At 54.1% G+C, this 22,974-nt stretch overlaps 2 protein-coding genes across 3 annotated transcripts in view; both read right to left on the bottom strand.

Annotated features, from left to right (window-relative positions):
* LOC106897118 overlaps positions 1-4,388 on the bottom strand; it is a 10,133-nt gene extending 5,745 nt beyond the window's left edge. Inside the window, exons 1-3 of the mRNA XM_014957524.1 lie at positions 4,272-4,388; positions 1,039-1,166; positions 740-832 (exon numbers count right to left, since the gene is read on the bottom strand). Coding sequence (XP_014813010.1) covers positions 740-832; positions 1,039-1,166; positions 4,272-4,388 — 338 coding nt within the window. The remainder of the gene's footprint in view (positions 1-739; positions 833-1,038; positions 1,167-4,271) is intronic.
* A 4,107-nt stretch (positions 4,389-8,495) lies between these two features.
* On the bottom strand, positions 8,496-22,865 carry POLL (polymerase (DNA directed), lambda). Of its 2 annotated transcripts, none has more exons than XM_014957750.1 (9): positions 22,351-22,865; positions 21,334-21,619; positions 20,778-21,075; positions 19,948-20,113; positions 15,985-16,308; positions 15,183-15,356; positions 14,125-14,253; positions 11,305-11,473; positions 8,496-10,387 (listed from the first exon to the last, which is right to left on the bottom strand). In XM_014957750.1, exons 2-9 carry the CDS (start codon positions 21,446-21,448, stop codon positions 10,023-10,025), a joined length of 1,740 nt encoding a protein of 579 aa, XP_014813236.1. In that variant the 5' UTR covers positions 21,449-21,619; positions 22,351-22,865; the 3' UTR covers positions 8,496-10,022. The 2 variants fall into 2 exon arrangements, with proteins under 2 accessions (XP_014813236.1, XP_014813246.1); XM_014957760.1 differs by having other exon boundaries at positions 20,778-21,072.
* Positions 22,866-22,974: the final 109 nt, after the last annotated feature.

Genomic DNA, 22,974 nt, shown 5'->3' with positions numbered 1-22,974 from the left:
CGCCCCCCTCCACATCCCCCCACCAGCCACTTCACTTTCGCTGTAGCTCTGCTGACCTGCCATTAGTTATAATGCCTGAGCCAAAGTAGGAGGTCAGCACAGGCTGGCCCGGACATAAATCAGCTCCCTATGGGCAAGGAGACCGGGGGATGGCAGTGACAGGCACCCGCCACGTGCCACAGGACCCCCTCTCAGCCCTGGGATGCTCCCCAGGGATGGAGACCCTGCCCCAGCTCCCTCACATCCAGGTCAGGCTCCCCATGGACCACACCGTCCTCCCAGCAGGTCCTCAGGCTGCTGGGGAGCACGGTGCCACCCACCCCAGCTGGTCACAGAGGTGAGAGGGGACACGGGCCAGCCGGAGAGAAGTTGCCCACAATGAAGCAGGAGGGTTGAGCCCCAAATAGCCTAGAGAGGGGACGGAGGATGACCTCGGGGGGTGCCCACCCAAGCTCTCAGCAGCTGTGCACAGCCCAAGTGTTGAGGAGCCGTGTTTGCCCCCCGGGGACTCCCTTCTTGTGCCCAGAGGGCTGGGAACAAACCTTTCCCAGGAGCAGGGAATCATTTGGTCTTCTCGGTCACAGCTACCCTTCCTCCCCAGAGCCTATAAAGGAAAGGTTTCTTTCCCCGTCCCGTGATACGGGGTAAGGAACTGGCAATGCTAAACCAGGATGGGTGATTTAACCTTCCCTCTGGGTTTCACCTCATTGGTTCCCCTCAGTGTCCCAAAATCGCTCACCTTTCTTCACAGCACAGTAGGTGGCTGCAGCCAGGAGGAGGAGGGAGACGGCCACCACTCCCAGAACGATGGCTGTAGGAAAGGGGTGGAAAACTGGGGAAAGGGGAGTTGGGGAGGAGAGAAGGTTTTTGAGAAGAATGGATCTCATGGGGAGATGGAGAGCAGGAGTTTCCCTTAGAGCCAGACAACATCCCAGTTGATGATCCTCCCCGTACCCTGGTGCCAGCAGCCCAGCATCCCTAGTCCCAAAGCTGGGGGACACTGGGGGACACTGGTTTTGTAGGGAGGGAATCACTCACCTGTGGTGGATGGCCCTGCCTGGGAGGGGTGATGTGTCTGGAGCCAGGTCAAAGAGGTGGCAGCAGGGAGCTGGAGGGGACAGTCTGCAGGCGGGGGCACCTCCCGCTGTCCTGCTGGGGAGGCCTGGCTGGGGAGGGGGGTGTTTCCCCCCCAGGATGGGGCTGGCTGAGCAGAGGCCCAGCTGCCTGCATCCCGCCCGTGTCTGCCCATCCCCGGTCCTCCAGCTCCATCTGCTGCCTGCCAGGACGGCGGCTGCCCGAGCCCACCGCTCCGGGGATGGACCAGCTTCTCAGCCACCCAGGGTCCCCACTGAGGTCCTCACCCACGGGCGACAGGGCAGCTGCACCAGCATCCCCCCCCCCCCCCCAAACCCCCCCCGATCACAGAATCTTCTAGGTTGGAAGGGACCTTAAAGATCATCTTGTCCAACCATCAACCTAACTGACAAAAATAGACACCCACACAACAAACAAGGAGCATCATCACTAAACCAGACCTCCCAGCACTACATCAACCCGTCTTTTGAACACCTCCAGGGATGGGGCCTCAACCACCTCCCTGGGCAGCCCATTCCAATGGCTGAGAACCCTTTCAGTGAAAAAATTTTTCCTAATATCCAGCCTGAACCTCCCCTGGTGTAACTTGAGGCCGTTTCCTCTTGTCCTGTCACCTGGGACTTGGGAGCAGAGACCGACCCCCACCTCTCTACACCCTCTTTTCAGGTAGTTGTAGAGAGCAATAAGGTCTCCCCTCAGCCTCCTCTTCTCCAGGCTGAATAACCCCAGCTCCCTCAGCCTCTCCTCATAAGACTTATTCTCCAGACCCCTCACCATCTTTGTCGCCCTTCTCTGGACCCGCTCCAGGTCCTGGCACACTGGGGGGGGACATGGGGCATCCAGCCCTGAGCAGCCCCCCGTGAGGCTTGGGGAGCCCGGTGGGTGGCTGCAGACCCCACGGAGGAACAGACCACGGTGAGAGCTCAGCCTCAGTACTAGACACCTGAGACTCCCCGCAGGGCCTGCAGCTCTGAGGTCCAGGCGTTTTTAAACCGCTCCTTACAGCTCAGGAGATTTTTATTTTTATTTTTTTTTTCTCCAGGTAGAGACGTGTGTCCGTGCACACACGCTGCCAAGTGTCAGGAGCTGCAGAGCAGCCAGTCTATTTCTTTTTCAAACTTGACATAAGCAGGTAAATTATCCCCAAGTAACGCATTTACCAGGAGAGGGGAGATGTCGGTGCTGGCACCGGAGCAGGAGCGCCTGCCTCCCCTTCCCAGCAGAGACGGGCAGCCTGAGTTATGGCCCTGGTGCAGAGACAGCGGGTTTGTAAATGCCTCTGTTTGTGCTGTTTTCCAGCCCGAGCAGAGCCCATTGATCACCGGGGCAGGAGCGAAGCCAGCGAAAAGAAGCAGGAGCAGGAAAGGTGGAGGCACGTGGCCACAGCCGGGCACGGGGATGGTGCATCATAGAATCAGAATCATAGAATGGTCTAGGTTGGAAGAGACCCTTGGGATCATCGAGTCCAACCATCTCCCCTACTCTACAAAGTCCTCCCCTACACCATGTCCCTCAGCACTGCATCTAAACGGCCCTTAAACACAGCCAGGGATGGTGACTCCACCCCCTCCCTGGGCAGCCTGTTCCAATGCCCGACCACTCTTTCAGTGAAAAATTCTTTCCTAATGTTCAATCTAAACCTCCCCTGTTGGAGCTTGAAGCTCGTTCTGTCACTAATTACCTGTGAGAAGAGACCAGCACCAACCTCTCTACAGTGTCCTTTCACGAAGTTGTTGAGAGTGATGAGGTCTCCCCTCAGCCTCCTCTTTCTCACACTAAACAGTCCCAGCTCCCTCAGCCGCTCCTCATACGATTTGTTTTCCAGCCCCCTCACCAGTTTCGTTGCCCTCCTCTGCACTCACTCCAGCACCTCCAGATCTCTCTTGTATTGAGGTGCCCAGAACTGGACACAACACTCGAGGTGTGGCCTCCCCAGTGCTGAGTACAGGGGCACAATCACCTCCCTACTTCTGCTGGTCACACTATTTTTGATACAAGCCAGGATCCATTGGCTTTCTTGCCCCCCTGGGCACACGGCCGGCTCATATTCAGCCGTTTGTCAACTAGAACCCCCAGGTCTCTTTCCTCCAGGCAGCTCCAGCCACACTTCCCCAGCCTGTAGCGCTGCAGGGGGTTGTTGTGGCCCAAGTGCAGGACCTGGCACTTGCCCTTGTTGAAACTCATTCCATTGGCATTGGCCCAGTGATCCAATCTATCTAGATCCTCTTGCAAAGCATCCTCGTGGGATGCACGGCCATGCCGTGCTGGGAGCTGGACACCTGCAGGATGCTCGGAGCTGGTCTCCCTTGGGACCTCTGTGTCCTTTCCCCACTGGGAGATCCCTGGTCTGAGGACACAACCTGCATCTTTCACCCCTGGAACAAGGTGGTTGGTTTGGATGCAGACAGCAACCGCAAAAGGGTTGAAGTCAGGACCTCGTGGCACAACAGGGGAAGGTCCCTGTGCCAGGGTGGTGCAAGCAGGGAGCCTTATGGCACACACGTTTGGTGTGAAACGAGGTTGGTTTGGGGGTGAGGACTATGCCTTTCTTTGGTCACATCTCACGGCCACTAGATGCTACCAAGGCTCCTCGGAAACTGGGATGCTGCTTGCACACAGTGACAACCTCAGCAGCAAACAGCCTCAGGAAATTCAAGGAGGGGAAACTGAGGCACAGAGCAGCAGCGGAGCAAGTGGAGATGTCCTGGGTATGATCCAGGGCCTGAGTACTGGACCTTTTTACAATCTCAATAAATATATTAACTGTTTTGAGTGAATTTTCACCCCAAGACAGGCAAAGGAAAGGCTGTTTGCCCACTGTCTGAGCTGAACGTGAGAGTCCAGGGACTCACACCCCCTGTTCTGCAGCAGCATCCCAGCTGCTCACACGGGCAGCAAGCACCGAGGAAGCATCTCAGCACCATGGGACATGGCAGACATGGTGGGTCACGTTGGATCCCCAAAAGCCATTCCCTACAGTGAGTGTGGGGGCACAGCTAGTCCGGGCACAGGAACTGCCCCATAAGAGCTGGGGTGCTTTAGGCACAGGGTTGCTGTCCCCACCGTGAAGCTCTCACCCTCTCTGAGAGCCCTGAGGAGCTGGGATGCTGCACACAAAGGTTGGGGATGGCCAAGGGGCCTTGTCAGATCAGGACACTCAGCTCATGAGATCTTACCTGCAAGGCACAGACAGGCTGTTTCCCATAGCCCAGGTAGGGAAATTGAGGCAGGGGGGGCTGCTGGGACACAGGGGACAGGGGAAGGTGGTAGTGGGTCTGTCCTGACTGCACCATCCCTGCTAAGCCATAAGGAAAGTCACTTGTCTACCAGAGTGGGAGGCCCCGGTGCAGACCATCCCCATGGGATCGGGGTTGGCATCATCCCAGCCTGGCTAGATCTTGGAGTGCCCAAGAGGGCACTGGCTGCAGGCTTTGCTCTTCCAGGCACAGGCTCATGCTGACCACCAGCCCTTGCTGTGGCCTCCACCACGGGACATGGCACAGTGTCCTACCACAAACCCATGCCACGGTCCCATCAGCCCATCTGCTCCCATCCCATCACCTGGCTGGATCGTCCTCCAGCCAGAGACCAGGGGTGCTGGAAACAGAGTCTGAGATGCTGAGCATCAATGCTGGGACGTGGCACATCCCCTCCTGCATCCCTCACTCCTGCTGCCCACCAGCTTCATCCACTTGCTCTCTGGCCCTGGGGATGCCCTGCAGGGACCTCTGCTCCCCCTCTTTGCAGACCCCCCCCGCCTGCCCCCCAGCAGCCCTTCTCTCTCTCTCCACGCCGTGCCAATGTCGCCCCGGCCATCAATAGCGCTTGGTTAATTAATTTGATGGGAACAGCAGGGACCACACTTTGCATTTAGTGAACTTCCGAGAACTTCCAACCTCATCTTCATAATTGGCCTCATAAATTTGAGGAAAGAGAGAAATCAGCAAAGCCAGAGGAGCGCGGGAGGCGGGAGAGGCCCCGCGCGCAGGAGGGCGGGCGAGCGTGTGAGAAGTGACTCTATTTGGTGTCCTTATTTAATTTTATTGCAAAGATCCATCTTCGCCCGCCCCCTCCCTGCCTAGCCCTCTCTCTCCCGCTCTCCCTGCTGGGTTCACCTAATCATGATAAATTCATATTCATTTCCCTGCCTGCTCCGGCGGGGGGAGCAGCTCCCTTACATTCGCCCGCCCGTGCTGCCATTAGCAAATATTTACTCCTGAAGACGGAGTAAACGCCTTAGAAGCCAAAAAAATCTGCTTTTTGCACCCCTTTTCCTCAGCCCCGGCACCCTCCTACCCCTGCACGAGGATGAGGGTGATGGCCAAGGATGGGTGCCCTCCCCAGAGGGTAGGGAGCAGGGTGGGAAGAGCTGCCCAACGCTCAGCGCTGCAGTGACTTCACCCAGGCTTTTTCTTCCTTTTTTCCTGGGGGGGGATGGGGGGGGCAGAGGGATTCCTGATGGGAATCACCTGAAACCCTGCTCTGGGCCCACCCTGGGGGTGCAGGGCTCTGCAGCAGGAGCTGAGCACCCATCCCAGCTCCCCGACTTTCCATTTGGTCTTTAAGTGCTGCTGCGTTTGGGTTTATTTTTAATTTTCAGGATGATCAGACGCACAGCCAGGGAGGAACGGGGGGTGCTGGGGAGGGGGAATAGCCAAAGCCCCTTCCTGGGAAGAAGGAACGAGGCAACACCTCATTAGAGCTGCCTAAATCTGTCTTTGCTCACCCTGCCTGCACCTCCCCTGGGGGGTCAGCACCCACCTTCTCCCAGGCACCCCGAGAGCCCCATCTCTTGTACCTTCTTCTCAAGGGCACCTCAGGGTTTAGAAGAGGGTGAAGGGTGGCCAGGTCCTGCCCTCCTGCAAGGGCCAAAGAGGGGTCTCAGAGGAGCATGGTGCCTCAGGGGGTGCCAGGCTGGAGTTAGCCCCTGGCTTGGCACCTGCAAGTGACTGGGAGGATGGAGGGCAGGATTAGGGGCACAAAGAAGGAGACTGTGTCCCTTCAGCAGCTCTGTCCTTTCCATCCACGGCAGGAGAGACTGTTCAACTCAGGGCTGGCACTGGGCAGCACGTTCCAGCCCCTCATGTTTGTCCCAGGATGAGGGGGAGGAGGGAGCCTTCAGCATCCAGAAATGTCATCCCCCAACTGCTCTGGATGAACAAACTCTTCGTTGTTCTCCTTCACCTCCTGCCCCTTTGCATCCACCGCAGCTGCACCCGGGGGAGATGGTCCCCATTCATCCTCACCCCACCTGGCCGCAGCTGGCCACAGGAGGGCCCTCTGCCCCCTCCAAAAATCACGGGCAGGGACTTGAGGGGTGGGAGGGGATGGACAGACAGGCATCAGGCCCCTTCCTCAGCCATTGGAATGGGCTGCCCAGGGAGGTGGTTGAGACCCCATCCCTGGAGGTGTTCAAAAGACAGGTTGATGTAGTGCTGGGAGATATGGTTTAGTGATGATGCTTCTTGTTTGTTGTGTGGGTGTCTATTTTTGTCAAAATTAGGTTGGACAAGATGATCTTTAAGGTCCCTTCCAACCCAGAAGATTCTGTGTTATTCCCTCACAGGGCAGGGGACTGGCAGGACACCCCCCTCAGCAGCCCCCCCATGGCACGTAAGCCCTAGGGCCACCCTCACCACCATTTCCCGAGGGGTTGGGGCAAACAGTCCTGCTCCTGAGCAGCCCCCACCACACACAGCCCCATGGCTGGCCTCCCCCCCCAGTAAAAGCAGCACAAACAGCAGGGGCAGGGCTTTGATGTGCTCCTGCAGCAGCCCTTTGGCACCAGGGTGTGAATCGTGACCCCGGAGCAGGGGGTGACAAAGGGTGAGGAGCGAGGGGCCAGCAGTGCCACCTCTACCCCATCTCCAGTGATGTCCCCAGCACGAGGCCCTGGTGAGAGGGGCAGCCCCAGCCCCCTGGGAACAGCTCATCCCACCATCCAGAGGTGGAGGCAAACCTGTGTTCATCAAGGGACTGGGGTGAGGAGCTCCATACTCCACTCCCTGCCCCAGCTCAGGAAGAAACAGGCCGTGCCCAGGGCTGCCAGGCATAAGGCTCTAGGAAAAACCCCCCATCTCACCTCCCTTTGGGGCAGGACAATCCCCAGCCCTGGACAAGGCCTGGCTGACCCCAAGGATGGGGACACCCTCCTCTCTGGGGCTGGTCCCTGAGCTCCACAGCCCTCCTGGGGAGAGAGTGCTCCTCCTGGACCTCCCACGCCCTGGTCTGGTTCTGACCACCCTTTGGCCCTAGAGAACCCAGCCCAGCCCTCACTGCTTCCACCTGCCCACGCCAGCACCTGCTGTCCCTCTCTGGCTTTTCCATCTCCCTTCTGAGCCAACTTTTCTTGTTGCTCATCTCCACGTGTTCCTTGGGCTTCCAGGCTGCTCAGATTCCCCTTCAACAACCAAAGCATCTCCAAGCTCCAGAGACTGAGCTGTGTTCAGGCACAGGGGACACCCACACACCCTAATCTTTGATGAAACACTGAAAAGCTGACAGTGATGTGTGGTGAGTAGGACTCGAGAGGCGACTGTCCCCCTGTCCTGGGCACTGGGGAGGCCCCACCTCAAGGGCTGGGTTCTTTTTGTGGGGAGGGGCCCAAAACTAAGACCTTGAGGGGCTGGAGCGGGTCCAGAGCAGGGCAACGGAGCTGGGGAGGGGTCTGGAGAAGAAGTCTGATGAGGAGAGGCTGAGGGAGCTGGGGGGGTTCAGCCTGGAGAAAAGGAGGCTGAGGGGAGACCTTCTGGCTCTCTCCAACTCCCTGAAAGGAGGGTGTAGCCAGGGGGGGTCGGTCTCTGCTCCCAAGTCACAGGCCATGGGACAAGAGGAAACGGCCTCCAGTTGCACCAGGGCAGGTTCAAATTGGAGATTGGGAACAATTTTTCCATGGAAAGGGTTCTTCAGCCTTGGAATGGGCTGCCCAGGGCAGGGGTTGAGGCCCCATCCCTGGAGGGATTTCAAAGCCGGGTTGCCATAGTGCTTAGAGCCATGGGTTAGTGATGGGTTTTATCAGAGTTAGGGTGATGGTTGGACTGGATGATCTGAAAGGTCCCTTCCAACCCAGACAATTCTATGATGCCTTCCTGACTCCTCACACCAAGAGCTCAGCCCAAGGCTCAGAGCTCAGGAATTGCTCCTTTCTCGGCACAGCCAGCTCCATCCAGCTCAGCCCCATGACCAGCTGGATACTGGGATAGAGCCAGATCCCACTCTGCCATGGCACGATGGTGGCCAGCAAATCCCTGCTCTGAGAGCCAGAAGTGGTGATCCAACAGTGTGAAGGTCTCCATTGCCTTCTCCCTGCCTGTACTGAGAGCAAGGAGAGATGGGCCAGCACAAGAGGGACCCTGGTCACCCAGAGGGAAGAGTCCCAACAGGCAGAGAGCAAACAGAGATGAGAAGGAAAAAGAACGAAAGCATTTATTACACTTCACATTTCAAAGCACCGAGACATACCAGCAGACATTCATTTCCATCAAGTGTTCAGCAGAAAAGCTGGGCTGACAAGTGACACCACTGGGGTCAAGGTGTGCCCAGCAAACACCCCAGCCCCACTGCTGGTGCCCACCAGCCATGGCTGATGGTGCAGCAAGAAACTGTGCAAACCCACCAGGTTTAATGCCCTTGGCAGCAAACACACAGCTTGTCACTGCAGGTGACAAAGACAAGCAGAGTGCAGAGCGGGGGTGGCAGGACCCCCACCAGACAAGGGAGGAGGAGGAGGCCCAGAGACTGGCCAGAGGGAGCCCCGGGGTCCTGGCACAGAAACACCTCCTCTGCCAGGAGGAACACTGCAATACCCATAACGGAGACAGAGCACTGGGAGCCTCTGGGACATCCATCTCTAGAATATCAAAAAAGTTGAGGTTTCCTGAGAAATAAATATCACTCCCACGGAGCTGATGGGGCCAGGACGTGTGTACGTGTACACTCAAATATGGCACAGACACACACTCTGATCATGAGTGGAGTGGAGATGACTCCATGACTTACACACGGACAAAGGGAAAGCTTTGCTTCACCCAAATTAGAACTAAACTGCCTGGTGTTTCTCTGCCTCCACAGCTCCTGTGCACACACGCAGCCCTGCCGGGTTACATTCATTGCCATCACATTCAAACCCTTCCTGAGCACGGCTCCCCTGAGCCACCAGGTCCATTCATCTCCCCCACTGAGAGGAAAGGAGCCCTTGGGGCCAGACCAGGGGGTTCACAGCACACAATGGGCTCAGAGCAAGCCAGCACAGAACATCGGGACCCTGCAGCTCCTTCAAAGTTTATCTAGCTCCAGGGGAAGCTGGTGGCAGTCACAGCAGCCCAGCCCCGTGCAGGGAAGACCCCACCAGAGGTCACAAGTAACCTCAGATGGAGGGAGGACACAGCAGCAGCACAGGGGGACCCTTCATGATGCCCTCAGTAGCTACTGCTAGCAGCAGTGAGAAGGGGGAAGTCCTGTTCCAGGGCCAAGCCAGACCCTGGCTGCCTTCATACCCAGCTCGGGCCGGAGATTTTGGGGTTTCTGCGCTCAGACACAAAGGAAGATGCACCCCACTTCCCCTGCTCCCAAGCACTGGGAAGAGCTGGACCACAAGGCTCTGCAGCCCAGCCTTCTGAAGCTTCCCTGGGGAGAGCAGGGCCAAGGTAGCCAACGGGCAGCAAGCCCATTTGGTAGCCAAGGGCTGCACAAGAACTACGACATGAGGCTGTGTGTAGCATTAAGCAGCTCTTCATTCCAGCCCACGGCCTCTGCTGGGTGAAGCCACACAGCTCTGCTGGCAACAGGGCCCTGCACCTGCGAGGAGCCCCAGTTTGCTGTGAGATGCCACCATATCTGCAGTCACCACAGAGCAGCACTGGGGAAACCAGCACCCTTCAAAACAGCAGCACAGCAGCGGGCCCAGGGTGCTGGGTGACAACCAGTTGTCACCAGTCCCGTTCTGAGGGCTCCCGGTAAGGCAGCCCCAGCTGAATGAAGACATCTCTCTCTGTAGGGGTGGGTAAAGTATGGCCAGATGCCACCTTGACACCTCCAGGGCCTCGCACCACAGCTGAGCTGAGGGCATGCTCGGAGAGGCTCATGCCCTTGGTCTTGGCCAGGGCCCGCATGGAGCGGTTGAAGTGAGCGGAGCCAGTGAAGTAGAGCAGGGCACAGGCAAACTCACTGTAAGGGACCACGATGATGTCGAGCCGGCGGTGACGCTGGGCTGGCCCGGGGAGCCGGCACACCCCCAGGTACTTCTTCTGATCTCCATTGTCTTCCTGACTCACCAGGTCATCTGTAAGGAAGCCTGGGGGGAAAGAACAGGCAGAGAGGAGCTGAACGGTAGAGAATGACACCTCCACCCCAAACTCGTACTGTCCAGACAGTGGTTGAGGTGTCTCATAACGTGCTGTGGGACCCCAAGGGCAACCCAGCCTCAGCCCCGACAGCCTCAAGCAGACAGGAGAATCATGGAATTGTCAGAGTTGGAAGGGACCTCTAGAGACCCTCCAGTCCAACCCCCCGGCCAAAGCAGGGCTGCCCAGAGCACATCACTCAGGAGCATCCAGGCGGGGCTTGAAGATCTCCAGAGAAGGGGACTCCACACCCTCCCTGGGCAGCCTCTGCCAGGGCTCTGCCACCCTCACCCCAAACAAGTTCTTCCTCCCATTGGAGTGGAACTTCCCATGGTCCAGCTTGTGCCCGTTGCCCCTCGTCCTGTCCCTGGGAACCACTGGAAAGAGTCCGGCTCCATCCTCCTTCAACCCCCCCTTTAGAGACTTGTCAGCATGAAGAAGGTCTCCCCTCAGCCTTCTCTTCTCCAGGCTGAAGAGCCCCAGCTCTCTCAGCCTTTCCTCATCAGGGAGATGCTCCAACCCCTCCATCATTTTTGTTCCTCTAAGATGGATTCTCTCCAGTAGTTCTCTGTCTCTCTGGGGAGCCCACAACTGGACACAGGATTCCCGTTGTGGCCCCACCAGTGTGGAGTAGAGGGGGAAAGCTGGGCTGAGCTGCAGCAACACTCCCTCCATAACCTCAGCTGCAGAGCTGCCACTGCAGTAGGGCCAAGACCAAGGGCAGCACTCTTAAGGACACACACGTTGCCCTGTTCTTGGGAAAACCAATCACCCACCCTTCATGAAGGCCATCCACCTCGTTGCCTCCTCAGCTCGGCCACGCTAAGAACAGCTTCAAACACCACGTGCCAGTTTCCAGCTCTCTTACCGCTCCTGTGGAGGCTGTCGAGCAGCTTGCTGAACACCCCACGGTGAGACTGCCCATCTGGGTGAGTGACCAGCACATCCACGTCCCCACAGGTGGGCTTCCCCCGACGGTAGGAGCCACATGCCACACACACGAGCCCAGGCTTCAGGGCCAGGGCAGCTTGTCTGACCTCCAAGAAGAGAAAGAGGGATGAGGAATCACACACCAGTCTCTCCATGCTCTTTCCATCAAGACAGCAGAGAATCTTCTCTCTGCCTTGTGGCCTGTCCTGCATCTCCAGGGTCTCCATGCAGAGCAGACATTTGGCAGGCGTGGCAAATTGCCCCACCAAGGAGGCTGGCCTGCTCTCAGGAGCCACGTGAGCCAGGGTGGCCTCCACCCAGTCCTGCCAATGCCCAGCACACTGCCACACAATATGATGACCCACCATGGCACTACCATCAGTCATCAGCACTGGGCTGGAGCTGCGTTGGGACAAGCAGGAAGATGCAGCAATGCTGAGGTGGCAAAGTACAGCATAACCTCTTAGAGCTTTTGGTTTCCAAGAAGTTTTTCAGCTCTGCTGTGGGCCAGGAGGGCAAAGCTCACCAGCTCTGCCCACAACGAGAATCAGTTCAACATGATGGTCAGAGGTCCTGTTTCAGAAGCAGAGATGGGCTCATGGAGAGTCTCCCCAGCAGGACCCAAGACAGCAGAAAACCTGCAAGTGTCCCTTGGAGTCCACTCCTGCCAGAAGCTCTGCCTTTGCAGGAGAGCTGGGCTTCCTAACCCAGAAAAATGACCAATGTTGTAGTGTTTTAGAAGGAATGGATTGATGCCAACACGCTGCTGCCAGCAATCACACACATACAATCAGAACTTCCCCCGATGCAGCCACCTCCAGGCTGGACCCCAGATCCTGTTTTGTGCAGAGAGTGCTAATTCTGATGGCTTCATTCAATAAATGCTTAAGAAAAGCTCCCAAGTCCTTGGACAGGAGTAAAGTATCCTTGGTCTGATTGTGCCAATCACCCTGCTGGCAGCAAATAATTAGGGGCTCAGCAATTCCCAGTGACGAGGCCATCACAGAGGCTGGGGTTCAGGAAGGCAGTGTCCATGCCCACAGCCCCTTGTCACTCTTGGGGATCATCCTTCATTAGCAAGAGATAAACCCATTAACCTTTGCCCCAGAGGTGCTCCAAGAAGCCACAAGCCTTTCTCATGCGGAGCAAGCCCTCCTCTGGTGTCCTTACCCCCCTTCTGGCTTTAAATGAAGATTTCTAGAAAACTCCCAGCCCCACCCAAGAGCCTAAAAGCTCCTCAGATCTCACTGTGACAGGCAGCACAGACAGTGACTAATCCCTCATTCTCTCTCCTGGGCCTGGATCAGAGGTGTGTGTGTGTGTGTGTATGGAGGGGAGTGCAGTAATCCCATCAAGATAACAATAGACCCACCCCCAAGAGCCAGCTCCTCGACCCAGCCTGCTTGGGAAAGGGAGCACTCCCCACCAAAATGGCTAATCCGGCACACGGGACTGACACCCCAGCAGGAGCCTGGCAGGAGTGTATTCTTTGTGGCCAGGCCCTGTGGCCGAGTGACAGGGTCATGCTGGCTGCTGCTGCCATGGTGACCAGAGAGCACAGGGGTAGCAATGACAGTGTGTCCCCCAAACTCTCTGCTCACATTAGGGTACACCGGCTCAGCATTCCTATGAGGAGAGGCTGAGGGAACTGGGCATGTTGAGTTTGGAGAAGAGGAGGCTGAGGGGAGACCTCATTGCCCTCTACAACTCCCTGAGAGGAGGTTGTAGAGAGGCAGGTGTTGGCCTCTTCTCCCAAAGGACGAACGACAAGACCAGAGGAAATGGTCTGAAGTTGGGGCAGGGGAGATTTAGATTAGATATTAGAAAGAACTACTTTACTGAGAGAGTGGTCAGGCACTGGAACAGCCTGCCCAGGGAGGTGGTGGAGTCACCATCCCTGGAGGGATTTAAGAAACGTATAGACATGGCTCTTCAGGGCATGCTCTAGTGCCCGAGGTTATTGGTTTATGGTGAGGTGTTGAGTGTGGGGTTTAGTTGGTGGGTGCGGGGTTTTTGGTGGGCGTTTGGTGTGGTGTGTTTTGTATTTGTTTGGGGGGTTTTTTTGTGTGTGTTTTTTTTTGTTTTTTTTTTTGTGTGGTTGGACTCGATGATCTCAGAGGTCCCTTCCAACCACTAAGATTCTGTGATTCTGTGATTCCATAATCCTGGAGTGCCGTGGCCTCTGTAGAGCAAGCAGCACCCACCTGCAACCTGGATCCCCTTCGCTTCCAGCAAGGATAGCCACACTCTGTCCTCCCACTGCCAACCAGCTCACTGGGTGCTCTCACAGCTTCCTTTGGAGAAGCAGCACCAGGGAGACATCTCAGAGGAGAGGCAGGAGGAGCTGGGAAGCTGCTCATCCCACCCATGTCACACTCAGCCTTTTTCAAAGCAGTGTGTAGAACGGACACCTGTGAAGTATCCTCTTCCCCAGGCACTCCAACTGAACCTTCCTACAGGGCAAAGTAAGGTGTCTTCACTGAATTTCACTGAATTTTAGAGTTGGAAGGGACCATAGAGATCATCTAGTCCAACTCCCCTGCTGAAGCAGGATTGCCTAGAGCTAGAGCAGGATTGCCTAGAGCTAGTCTTGTGTGCCCATGCCCCAAAAAGGGGCCCCCAAGCACTGACCCTGCTCAGAGGAGAGGCTGAAGAGCTCAGCTATAACAGCGAGGGACGTTTCCACAGCATCCACCCTCCTGTTATGTCCCAGCAGGGGACATACTCCACTCTGAGGACCCAGGGTCAAACTACTCACAGTCTGTTCTATTTCTGCAGCTTCCTCCCGAGGCATGCGCTCCAGGAAATCCCTGTAGTGCTTCAGCCCCACAGCCTGTTGGCTGGTGAGAGTCGCCTTGGTGCGGATATCATCCAGCGTCCGGAAACCCTAGGGCAGGTCAGATGATGATACTCAAACATCTACCAAGACTTTGTTCTTTCAACTAAGATTTGGGGAGATTGTATTTAACCCATCTCAAGTCTGAGCCAGTCACAGCTTCTGAGATCACACTTTGAACCTGGTTCCTAAACTTAGGCAATCCCACTACCCACACACACCTCTAATCTCCACCCCACAGCAACTGAATCTTAACTAAACCTGACAGAAGGCTACTCTTCTCAAAGCACTGTGTTCCTACAGCTTGAAGGAAAACACAGGGATGCAGGTAAAGGAACAACACCCAGAATATCCCAACGAGGGAAAGCCTACAGTGTGAACACAACCATGTTTTTAAGACAGCAAAGACTCCAGTCACAAACCAAACGCTCCAGAAAACCAGGCTTTGGTAACTGTGCTCAGGAAACACACTGTGTTTAAAGAAGGAGCCCACCTAGTGGCCTGAGCTGCTCATGTTGGCACCATTATTTTAACCTCAGTTTTACAACTGCCAGACAAGGTGGACGGCTGCTCTGACAGCTACAGGAGCCAGCCCAACCAACAGGCCAGCAACTGGACCAGGAGCCATTTCATGGCCAAGATGTCCTGGCTCAAGCCTTGCTCTTAGCAGTGTCCTTGCAGTGAGCAGTGTGAGATGGGCTCCAAGCAGCAATGTAACGGAAAAGGCAGAGTGTTCCCAACTCCTCCTATTGCATGTCTCTGTCACCTGTCCTCCATCCAAACTCAGGTCTCAGCTCCATTCTCCCCAGTGGGACACCCACAATGGTACTCAACCTCACAGCTCCTCCTCTAACACCAGACTCAAATCCCATCTGTGGATATTGGCAATCGCCAACTATTTGTGAAAGTAACTCTCCTGCACTCAGCAGCAGTCTTCAAACCCCAGTCTGAGAACCTGTTGTGTAAGGGACTCAACTTACCTGCTGGTACCACATCTGAGCTGTCTTGGTCCCTGCTCCCCAGATGTTGGAGAACAACTCCAGCACAGGCACGCTCTCACTGATGTGATCCAGCTTGCGCAGGTGCCCGCTCTCCAAGATCTCCAGGATCTTCTCTGCCATTCGCTTCCCAATCCCAGGGATTTTACAGGCTTCCTAGCAAGAAACCAGAGCCACTATTGGAAAAGCAAAGGCTACAGACAAGCTGGGGAGCTGTACCCACGCAGAGCCTGGTTAGCCATTTGATCAGTGACTGATGAGTGGCAGGACCAGTTCTGACTGCTGCTCTCTTCTCTAGGCCAGGCTCACACAAGCTGCATCAATTCAATGCCAAGTGGAAAAGGACAAGCATGGAGAACACGACTGAAACACTGATGGACTGTCACAGCCAACCCGGCCTAGATCCAGTTAGTTTTATCTTCCATCTCAAATGCTGGCAGTTGCTGATGCTTAAGGGGAAGGTGAAAATATCCCTGCACTGAGCCTGGAGAAGCCCCATCTATCTCATGGGGGCTCAGATCTGGCCCTAAAAGGCTCAGACTCCTCTTTCCTGCTCAACTCAAAACACCACAGGTGGTCAATAGATACAACTTGTACTTGCTGCACAGCTTCCATCAAAACCCTCCCACAGGAGGAAATTGCCAAGCCCCAAAGAGAGGCTTTTCCATATACAAAAAGAAAAAAGGAATCTGGCTCAAAACAGAGCTGAGATGCTGGGTCTATCTCCCTGCTCCACCACACTGAGAAGGCAGATATTTTTTATTTTTTTATTTATTTTTTTTACCTGGTAGGAGGTGACTGGTTTGTGGTAGCTCTTGAGTGCATTGATGGCTTTGGAGTAGCCCAGAGCTCTCCACTTGTCCCCCTGGACAGAATAGGCCTTTGCCAGCACTTCCAGCTTCTCTGTAATGCTCTGGTTGTGATTCTCCTTTTTGCTGTTAGAGGAATGGGCACAAACCCACTTGCTGGCAGGCTGTGCCACTGCAGAAGAGCTGTCACTGGTCTCCTCTGACGATTTCACAGGGTAACGGCCAGAAATCAGTGCTTCCAGATCTCCCTGGGTGACACCAGCATCTTCTCCTTCGCTGTCTTCATCATCAGAGACTTTCTTTAGGGAGAGGTAGAAAAGCAGCCATGTGAAAATAAATGCCTGCCTCACATATGTCCCTTTGGCACGGGCTGCTCCTGAGAGCAGGAAGTCAGGGCAGTAACCAACCCCCAGGGCATGCAGTGCTCAAACTGCCATCTCTGGAAGCTGTTGGTTATAGGCACACCACACCAAAGCTCTTTGTGACCCAAGCTACAGATATACCCCTGGAAGCTACGTGCACACCTCACCAAGCACAGGAGACTAGATCCTGCTGGCCACCTGTGATCCAAGCACACACACCCCTCCTCTAGCCAAGCCTCTGAGACCTCACTGAGGTGAGACACTGGTTAAGTGAGCAACTGCTGACAGCAGCACGGTATGACAATGCTGAAATCCCTGGCTTGGGGACACCCTGGCTCCCTGCTCTCACTGGGAAAGCTTCTTCTGGTCTGGTGGATGCATAGACACATCTCCTGACTCTGCACCTTCAACCCCGTGATGCAGAGATAGGCACTGAAGTCTGTTTTTACGTTACAGACACAAAATCTTAACAGGGTAGTAAATTACACCCCCCCCTCCATTTTCCCCCATGGCTATCTGCAAGAGAAAAGGGGGAGGAAGGAATGACACAAAGGACTCCACATTCCACAGTGACAGAAGAAAGAACCAATGTATACATTCCCTGATACCCCCAGCATTAGGATGCCTCTGTGTGGACTTAAGAAACAATGAGCCTTGGCTTCAGGTAACTGAACAAAAGCGGATAGAATTGGGAAACAGCACAGAGGCTTTGTAGACTGCTCTACTCACTGGGGTCCCCCTCTCTCCTGATGTATAAACACAGGAGTCCAGGAAGATCCACGAGCTGCTGTGCTGTGGAAGTAACCCTGAATGGCACGGGGTTGTTTGTCCAGCAGTTACAGGCAGCACACAAGTCCTGTTTCTGCAGAGTATCAGCCCAACTACGTCAGAGCCATACCCTTACAGCCTCTGGTTGGTTCTGCTGGCTAAAGAGTTCTGGAGACATAACTCCTGTAAGGCACAGAGCTGAAATCTTTCCACAGAAGAGGCAGGATGTTTCCCTTTTGTCATGTCGTTTTATAACTCTGAAAACTGGGTCAGACTGAGGATTTGATAGACTAAAGCAGTTTTATTTGCCTCGAAACTGCTGCAACGCAACTCCCTTAAGACGCTGTTCCCTCTAAGGGCAGCAAAGCCCCAGAGTTTTCAGATCAGTTAGCAAGCTCCAGAAAAGCATTTAAGTAGCATGTTATCCAACCACAACACGACCAACTCTGCAGCTGGAACAGGCAATTTCCATCCTCTCAGCCAGCAGTGTCACACAGGTGAAACAGTACAAAGCTGATAGACTCCTCACAACCCTACATGCAAAAACAACCAGTCCCATTACCTTCTAAAATACCCCAGGATCCCACAGCAGCAACCTTGCTAGAGCTGGGTGAGACTGGGACAGGCATGGATTGTCTGGAGCACAGCACAGGAGATGGGATGGCAGCTGAAGCCCAGTAGCTGGGGCAAGAGGCCACCTGAGATGGGGGCAGGCAGCCTGGGGCAACAGACCCAAGGTTCAGCCAGTGAGTAACTTTTCTGCCAGTTTCTGCCCCACAGAAAACTACTGCACCCAGCTGCCAGTCACACAGTGGTTGCTACAGTCTGACTGGAAAGAGGGTTTCCTCACGGGAGTTTACATCCACAGAAATCCCAAAGCAGCCCCTGTTCAGTATGAATCCCTGGCACACTCATCACGTCCCAGAGGAAAATAAAACACTCACCCAAGCTAGGAAAGACTCTGTGCTCAAATGGAAACGACTTCTAGAGCTGAGATTTCAGCTTCACTGCTGTAGCTGGGTTTTAAAAGTGGTTGGTACCATCTTTAAAGCACATCATGGAATCACAGAATCTTCTAGGTTGGAAGGGACCTTAAAGATCATCTTGTCCAACCGTCAACCTAACTGACAAAAATAGACACCCACACAACAAACAAGGAGCATCATCACTAAACCAGACCTCCCAGCACTACATCAACCCGTCTTTTGAACACCTCCAGGGATGGTGCCTCAACCCCCTCCCTGGGCAGCCCATTCCAACGGCTGAGAACCCTTTCAGTGAAAAAATTTTTCCTAATATCCAGCCTGAACCTCCCCTGGCACAACTTGAGGCCATTTCCTCTTGTCCTGTCGCCTGTGACTTGAGAGAAGAGACCGACCCCCCCTGGCTACACCCTCCTTTCAGGGAGTTGGAGAGAGCCAGAAGGTCTCCCCTCAGCCTCCTCTTCTCCAGGCTGAATAACCCCAGCTCCCTCAGCCTCTCCTCATAACACTTGTGTTCCAGACCCCTCACCATCTTTGTTGCCCTTCTCTGGACCCGCTCCAGCCCCTCAATGTCTTTTTTATGGTAGGGGGCCCAAAACTGGACACAGTACTCAAGGTGGGGCCTCACCATCCCATGGGTTGTCTTCTCCTTCCCAAACCCACAAAACTTGGGACAAGAGATTTTACTGGAATGTCTACAAATATTGCTTTTGTGCACAGACTAATAAGAAATATCAGTGCTGGAGGGGATTTAAAAGAAAAAAAGGCAATAAGGCTTCAGACTGTAGCAGTTGTCTGACCACCCAAAATAAACCTGAGCAGAAAGCAGGGCAGATGCCACAGGATCCATAACACCACAAAAGATCCTTTCTCCCATTAAGTGTGAGATCTGTTAATAACGATTGCCACTAAATTAGAGCTACAAAAAATGTGCAAAGATGGAGTAACCGCAAAGGTGATGAGTTTAAGAAGCAGCCAACTCTGCCTATAACACACTGGATACTAAGTCTAGGGAGAAAAGGTCCCCCCCTACACGCACTCAAAAGAAAGCCTAAAACAAAGGAGCCCTCAGTGGGCTGCCAGTTAGGGAATAACTACAGGGTTTTGTGAAACAAAATTTGGAATCATGTTAGAAAACAGATGCCAGCATTACAAGGCAGCTACTGCCCTTAGAGGTCTGGGATAACTTTGCTACAGATAGATTTGAATAATGCCACCTCCCAAAAAGAATTCAGCAAACTTGAGCAAAAATGCAGAGAAAGGAAAGAAAGTTAAGAGCAGGTTGGAGAAGCTGACTCACAGCAGAGGCCACTAATAACCCAACGCAGATATTTTAAGCACACCACCACAATCCTTCAAGTGGCAACCTGATCCACCACACATGTGTCTGAGCAAGGGCGCTTGCCAAGGAGTGGAGAATGGGTCAGTATGGCTCAGGGAGGAACACGGGGTGAAATATCAGAGACAGCTTCCTGAAAGTGAGATATCCTCAGCCAGGGAATACTCCTCAAAAGGACGCAGGGGAAATATGATCACTAGAGTGAGCTTTGGCCTGACCAGAGCACCAGGACTGCTTCAGCTGGAAATGCTCTGGTTGGGACAGGAATTTAAAGGGAGTTGTTTTTACTTTTAACACCCAGGAAGGACAAAGAGAAGCAGTAACCACGTCCACAGCCTGAGACTGCCAGCACCAACCCACTGAAACATCCAAACGCCTTCCCTTTGCTGAGAAAATCTGGCATTGTGTCCCTGCAGGGATGCTCTCAGGCAGGGAAAGCAGCACGCAGGATCTGTTCACAACAAGGGCTGGTGTGTGTAGCCTCACCTCAGCCAGCTGCTGGTGTCCAAGGGTGCCCAGGCCTCGCTGCAAGGAATTCCCAGCCTGTGCTTCAGTGTTTGGTTTCACTGCTTCCTCCTCTGCTGGAGGCTGGGTCTCTTCACTGCCCAGGACCTGCTGCTGCTCTTTCTGCGGTCCTCCCTCCTCCAGGTACCTGTCATGGATCAGATGCCTCAGTACAGGATAAGGAGTACTTCTCAGCCCCCAGAAGTTTGACGGAGAAATTCTTCTGCATGTTTTGGGATGGAGCAAACAACCCATATGAATTGTACTCTCACATATTAATTACTCTGGCTTTGGCTCAATTACCCAATTTCCATCCACCTTGCTGTCCTGCAACTTCCACTCCTATGTACCTCACTCTTTGACTTTTCCCTCTAAAACTTTGCCAAAACATTTCGATCCTAACCTGTGGCTGCTTGCTGCTCCACTCCTTATATCCTCTTGTGCCTAGTTGTCAATTCTCTCTCTACTTTTCATCTGCAATAAGTAAGAAACAGCATTTAATCCTCAGCATTTTTGAAAGAAGTCTCCTTGTTATCACTGATGGATTAGGAAGAGGTGCCTTTAGCACCTGTAGCAAGTGATGGGGCGCCTCTTAGCACTTCTGGACCCTACTCCATGTTTGTTTTTGTGGGGTACACAGAATGGCGATTGGTCACAAAATTGCTAAATTTCACAGTCTGTACATGGAAATGACTCGGAGTCATGCCCACAGGAGCTGCAGTCTGAGATTTTGAGCGGAGGTCAGATTTTAGTGCTGTTCAGTTTAGGATAGAAGCGCTGTAGAAAGGAATTAAAGCGTGGGATTTGCATACCTGCGAGGGATGAAGACCCCATAGCCAGCAGTACTCAGCAGCTTCTGCTCTCTGATGCAAGCACTCAGCCAGGACGCCTTCACCAGCTGCAACCCTGAAGGCAGTTTGGTTAATTTAAGGAGCCGAAAGGCCCGATCGCAGTCCATGTCTTCAGCCACGATGACGTGCGTCACCTCTGAGGAGAGCTGGTTGTGTACAACACCCCCATTCTGGACAATCTGCTTGTGGAAGATCTCTGCCCGGGCTTGGCCGATGCCAGCTTGCAACACGTAGGCAGCGACGGGTTTCAGCCACTCTGCTGAGGAAAACACAGGGGCAGGAGCTCAGGGGCAGGAGAAACGGTGTCCCAGACCACCTGGGCTATGTATCTCACATAGGACTTGATGCCACCAGCAGTATTTGGAGGGTACCAAGTGGGTTTGCCAAAGCAACCTGGCCATGGCCTCTACAGACAACACACTTGGAGGCCAGAAAAAGCCTTTGGGGGAACAGCACCCCCAGTTAACAAGCTGGGGTAGGAGTATTATATTCCACATCACAGGCATGCAGGACTTACCCTCAGGTATCTCTGCTACTTCCTCTTTGGGGACCTTTGGAGGGATGCTTTTCCCCGAGTCATCCCTCACCTTCTTCCTCTTGGGAAAGGCTTTGACAATCCCTTGTGGCTCCATAGGCCTGGCAGGAAGTTTACCTGCAACTGCTGAACACCAGTAAGGGAGAGGGAAGTTGCTGAGGGCACCATTACAGAATCACAACTTCAGATCCGCTCATTTTGCACACTTTTTGTTGGTTTGGGTTTTTTTGTTGCTGCCTTCCAAAAATGCTTGCCCTAAGGGAGGTACCTGGAAACAAGAATTTCAACCCATGAGGTCAGAAAAACTGAAATTAGAGACCACTAGAAAAGCCACTTAAGAAGACCCTGCTTGAGTGTCTTAGAAACCACTAACCCAGGCTCTTCTAATAGAAAATATTCAACTACTTTAACATTTGGAGCTCCTTCCTGCCCAGCCAACAGAAACAACTTTATTTCCCAGCCATTTCTTAAGCACACTCCCACGAAGAGGGAGAGGAAACACCTCTCCTGCCAGGGCTGAAATCCAGTTGCTAACGAGGAGAGACGAAGCAGGTGATTAACACCAAGTGTTTCATACAGCACGGGAGGAAAAGCCCCAACCCCGCGTCAGCCGGGAACGGCAGATTAGTAAAGATTAACCTGCCAAGTCCAATACAGCTACAGCTGCAGCTTTACCATCACAAACCCTGAAAAGGCAAACTTTAGAGCTTTTAGATTGAACTACATGAGCTAAAAGGTCCCTTCCAACCTAGGCAATTCTATGATTCTATAATTCTAACTACAGGCCCAGGCTACCAGGAAGTTTGGTTTTCCATAGCCCAAACAAAACCCCGAAATTCCCAACATCCCAACAGCCCCTTCCACCCGGCTGCAGAGATAAGTCACCACCACCTTGGTTTCCTCCCTGTGCCACACTTCTTGTTTTGCTTAGAGGTTTCTCACACACAAGCCAGCAAAACCCAATCACATTAAGCCTGGAAGAGCTGCAAACGGTCCCACCTGGCCATGTCTTCTCCCTGTGGTCACCTTCTTGGCCAAGCATTAAAGACAATCCTTGGGCAGAACAACCCAGAGCTGGACTCAGGTCCTTGCTTCTTCTCAGGGGAGAAGAAACCCTGCTACCTTTCTAAAACTCAGCTTTGCAGACACTTTTCAGTTTTCAGGACATTTTGACCAAAACAACACTTCTCAAAAGAGTAATACTTCCTATTTTAGAAAGAAAAAAAAAAACAAAAAACAAACACACTCCACAAGCTTCTAGACACCTAAGTCCTTTACAGGACTTGGAAGAGCGCTTTTCTAAGTAGCACTTTAACTCATCTAAACCAAAACACACACACCGGGTCCCAAGGCTTGCCTCGCGAGCATCCTCAGGCCACGAAGGCTTCAAGGCCACCCACCCAGCTCGCCACAGCGCTAGTGGCACCAAAACCCCGGGGACAAGGAACAACTCCCCCCCAAACCCGGCGGCTGGGTCCGAGGGAGGACACCCCCCCCCACTCCCCGGCCTGAGGAGGGGAGGCCAGAGGGCCGAGACCCCCCCGCACCAGCCGGAGCCCCCCGCGACCCCAGCCGCCAGGAGAGGAAGGGTGTCCCCCTCAAACCCGACGGGATGCGGGGGCT

This window comes from Calidris pugnax, unplaced genomic scaffold (assembly GCF_001431845.1).
Source record: "Calidris pugnax isolate Ruff unplaced genomic scaffold, ASM143184v1 scaffold4, whole genome shotgun sequence".
NCBI lineage: Eukaryota > Metazoa > Chordata > Aves > Charadriiformes > Scolopacidae > Calidris > Calidris pugnax.
The sequence above is the reverse complement of the archived record's forward strand: the minus strand, read 5'-3'. Positions and strand labels throughout refer to the sequence as shown.

Excerpts from the sequence above, each read along its gene's own strand:
- POLL (XM_014957750.1), bottom strand. The coding sequence starts at position 21,448 with ATGGAGCCACAAGGGATTGTCAAAGCCTTTCCCAAGAGGAAGAAGGTG. Across the intron at positions 21,076-21,333 it reads AGTAGCAGAGATACCTGAGG|CAGAGTGGCTGAAACCCGTC; the intron begins GTAAGTCCTGCA and ends TGTTTTCCTCAG. Across the intron at positions 15,357-15,984 it reads AACCAGTCACCTCCTACCAG|GAAGCCTGTAAAATCCCTGG; the intron begins GTAAAAAAAATA and ends GTTTCTTGCTAG.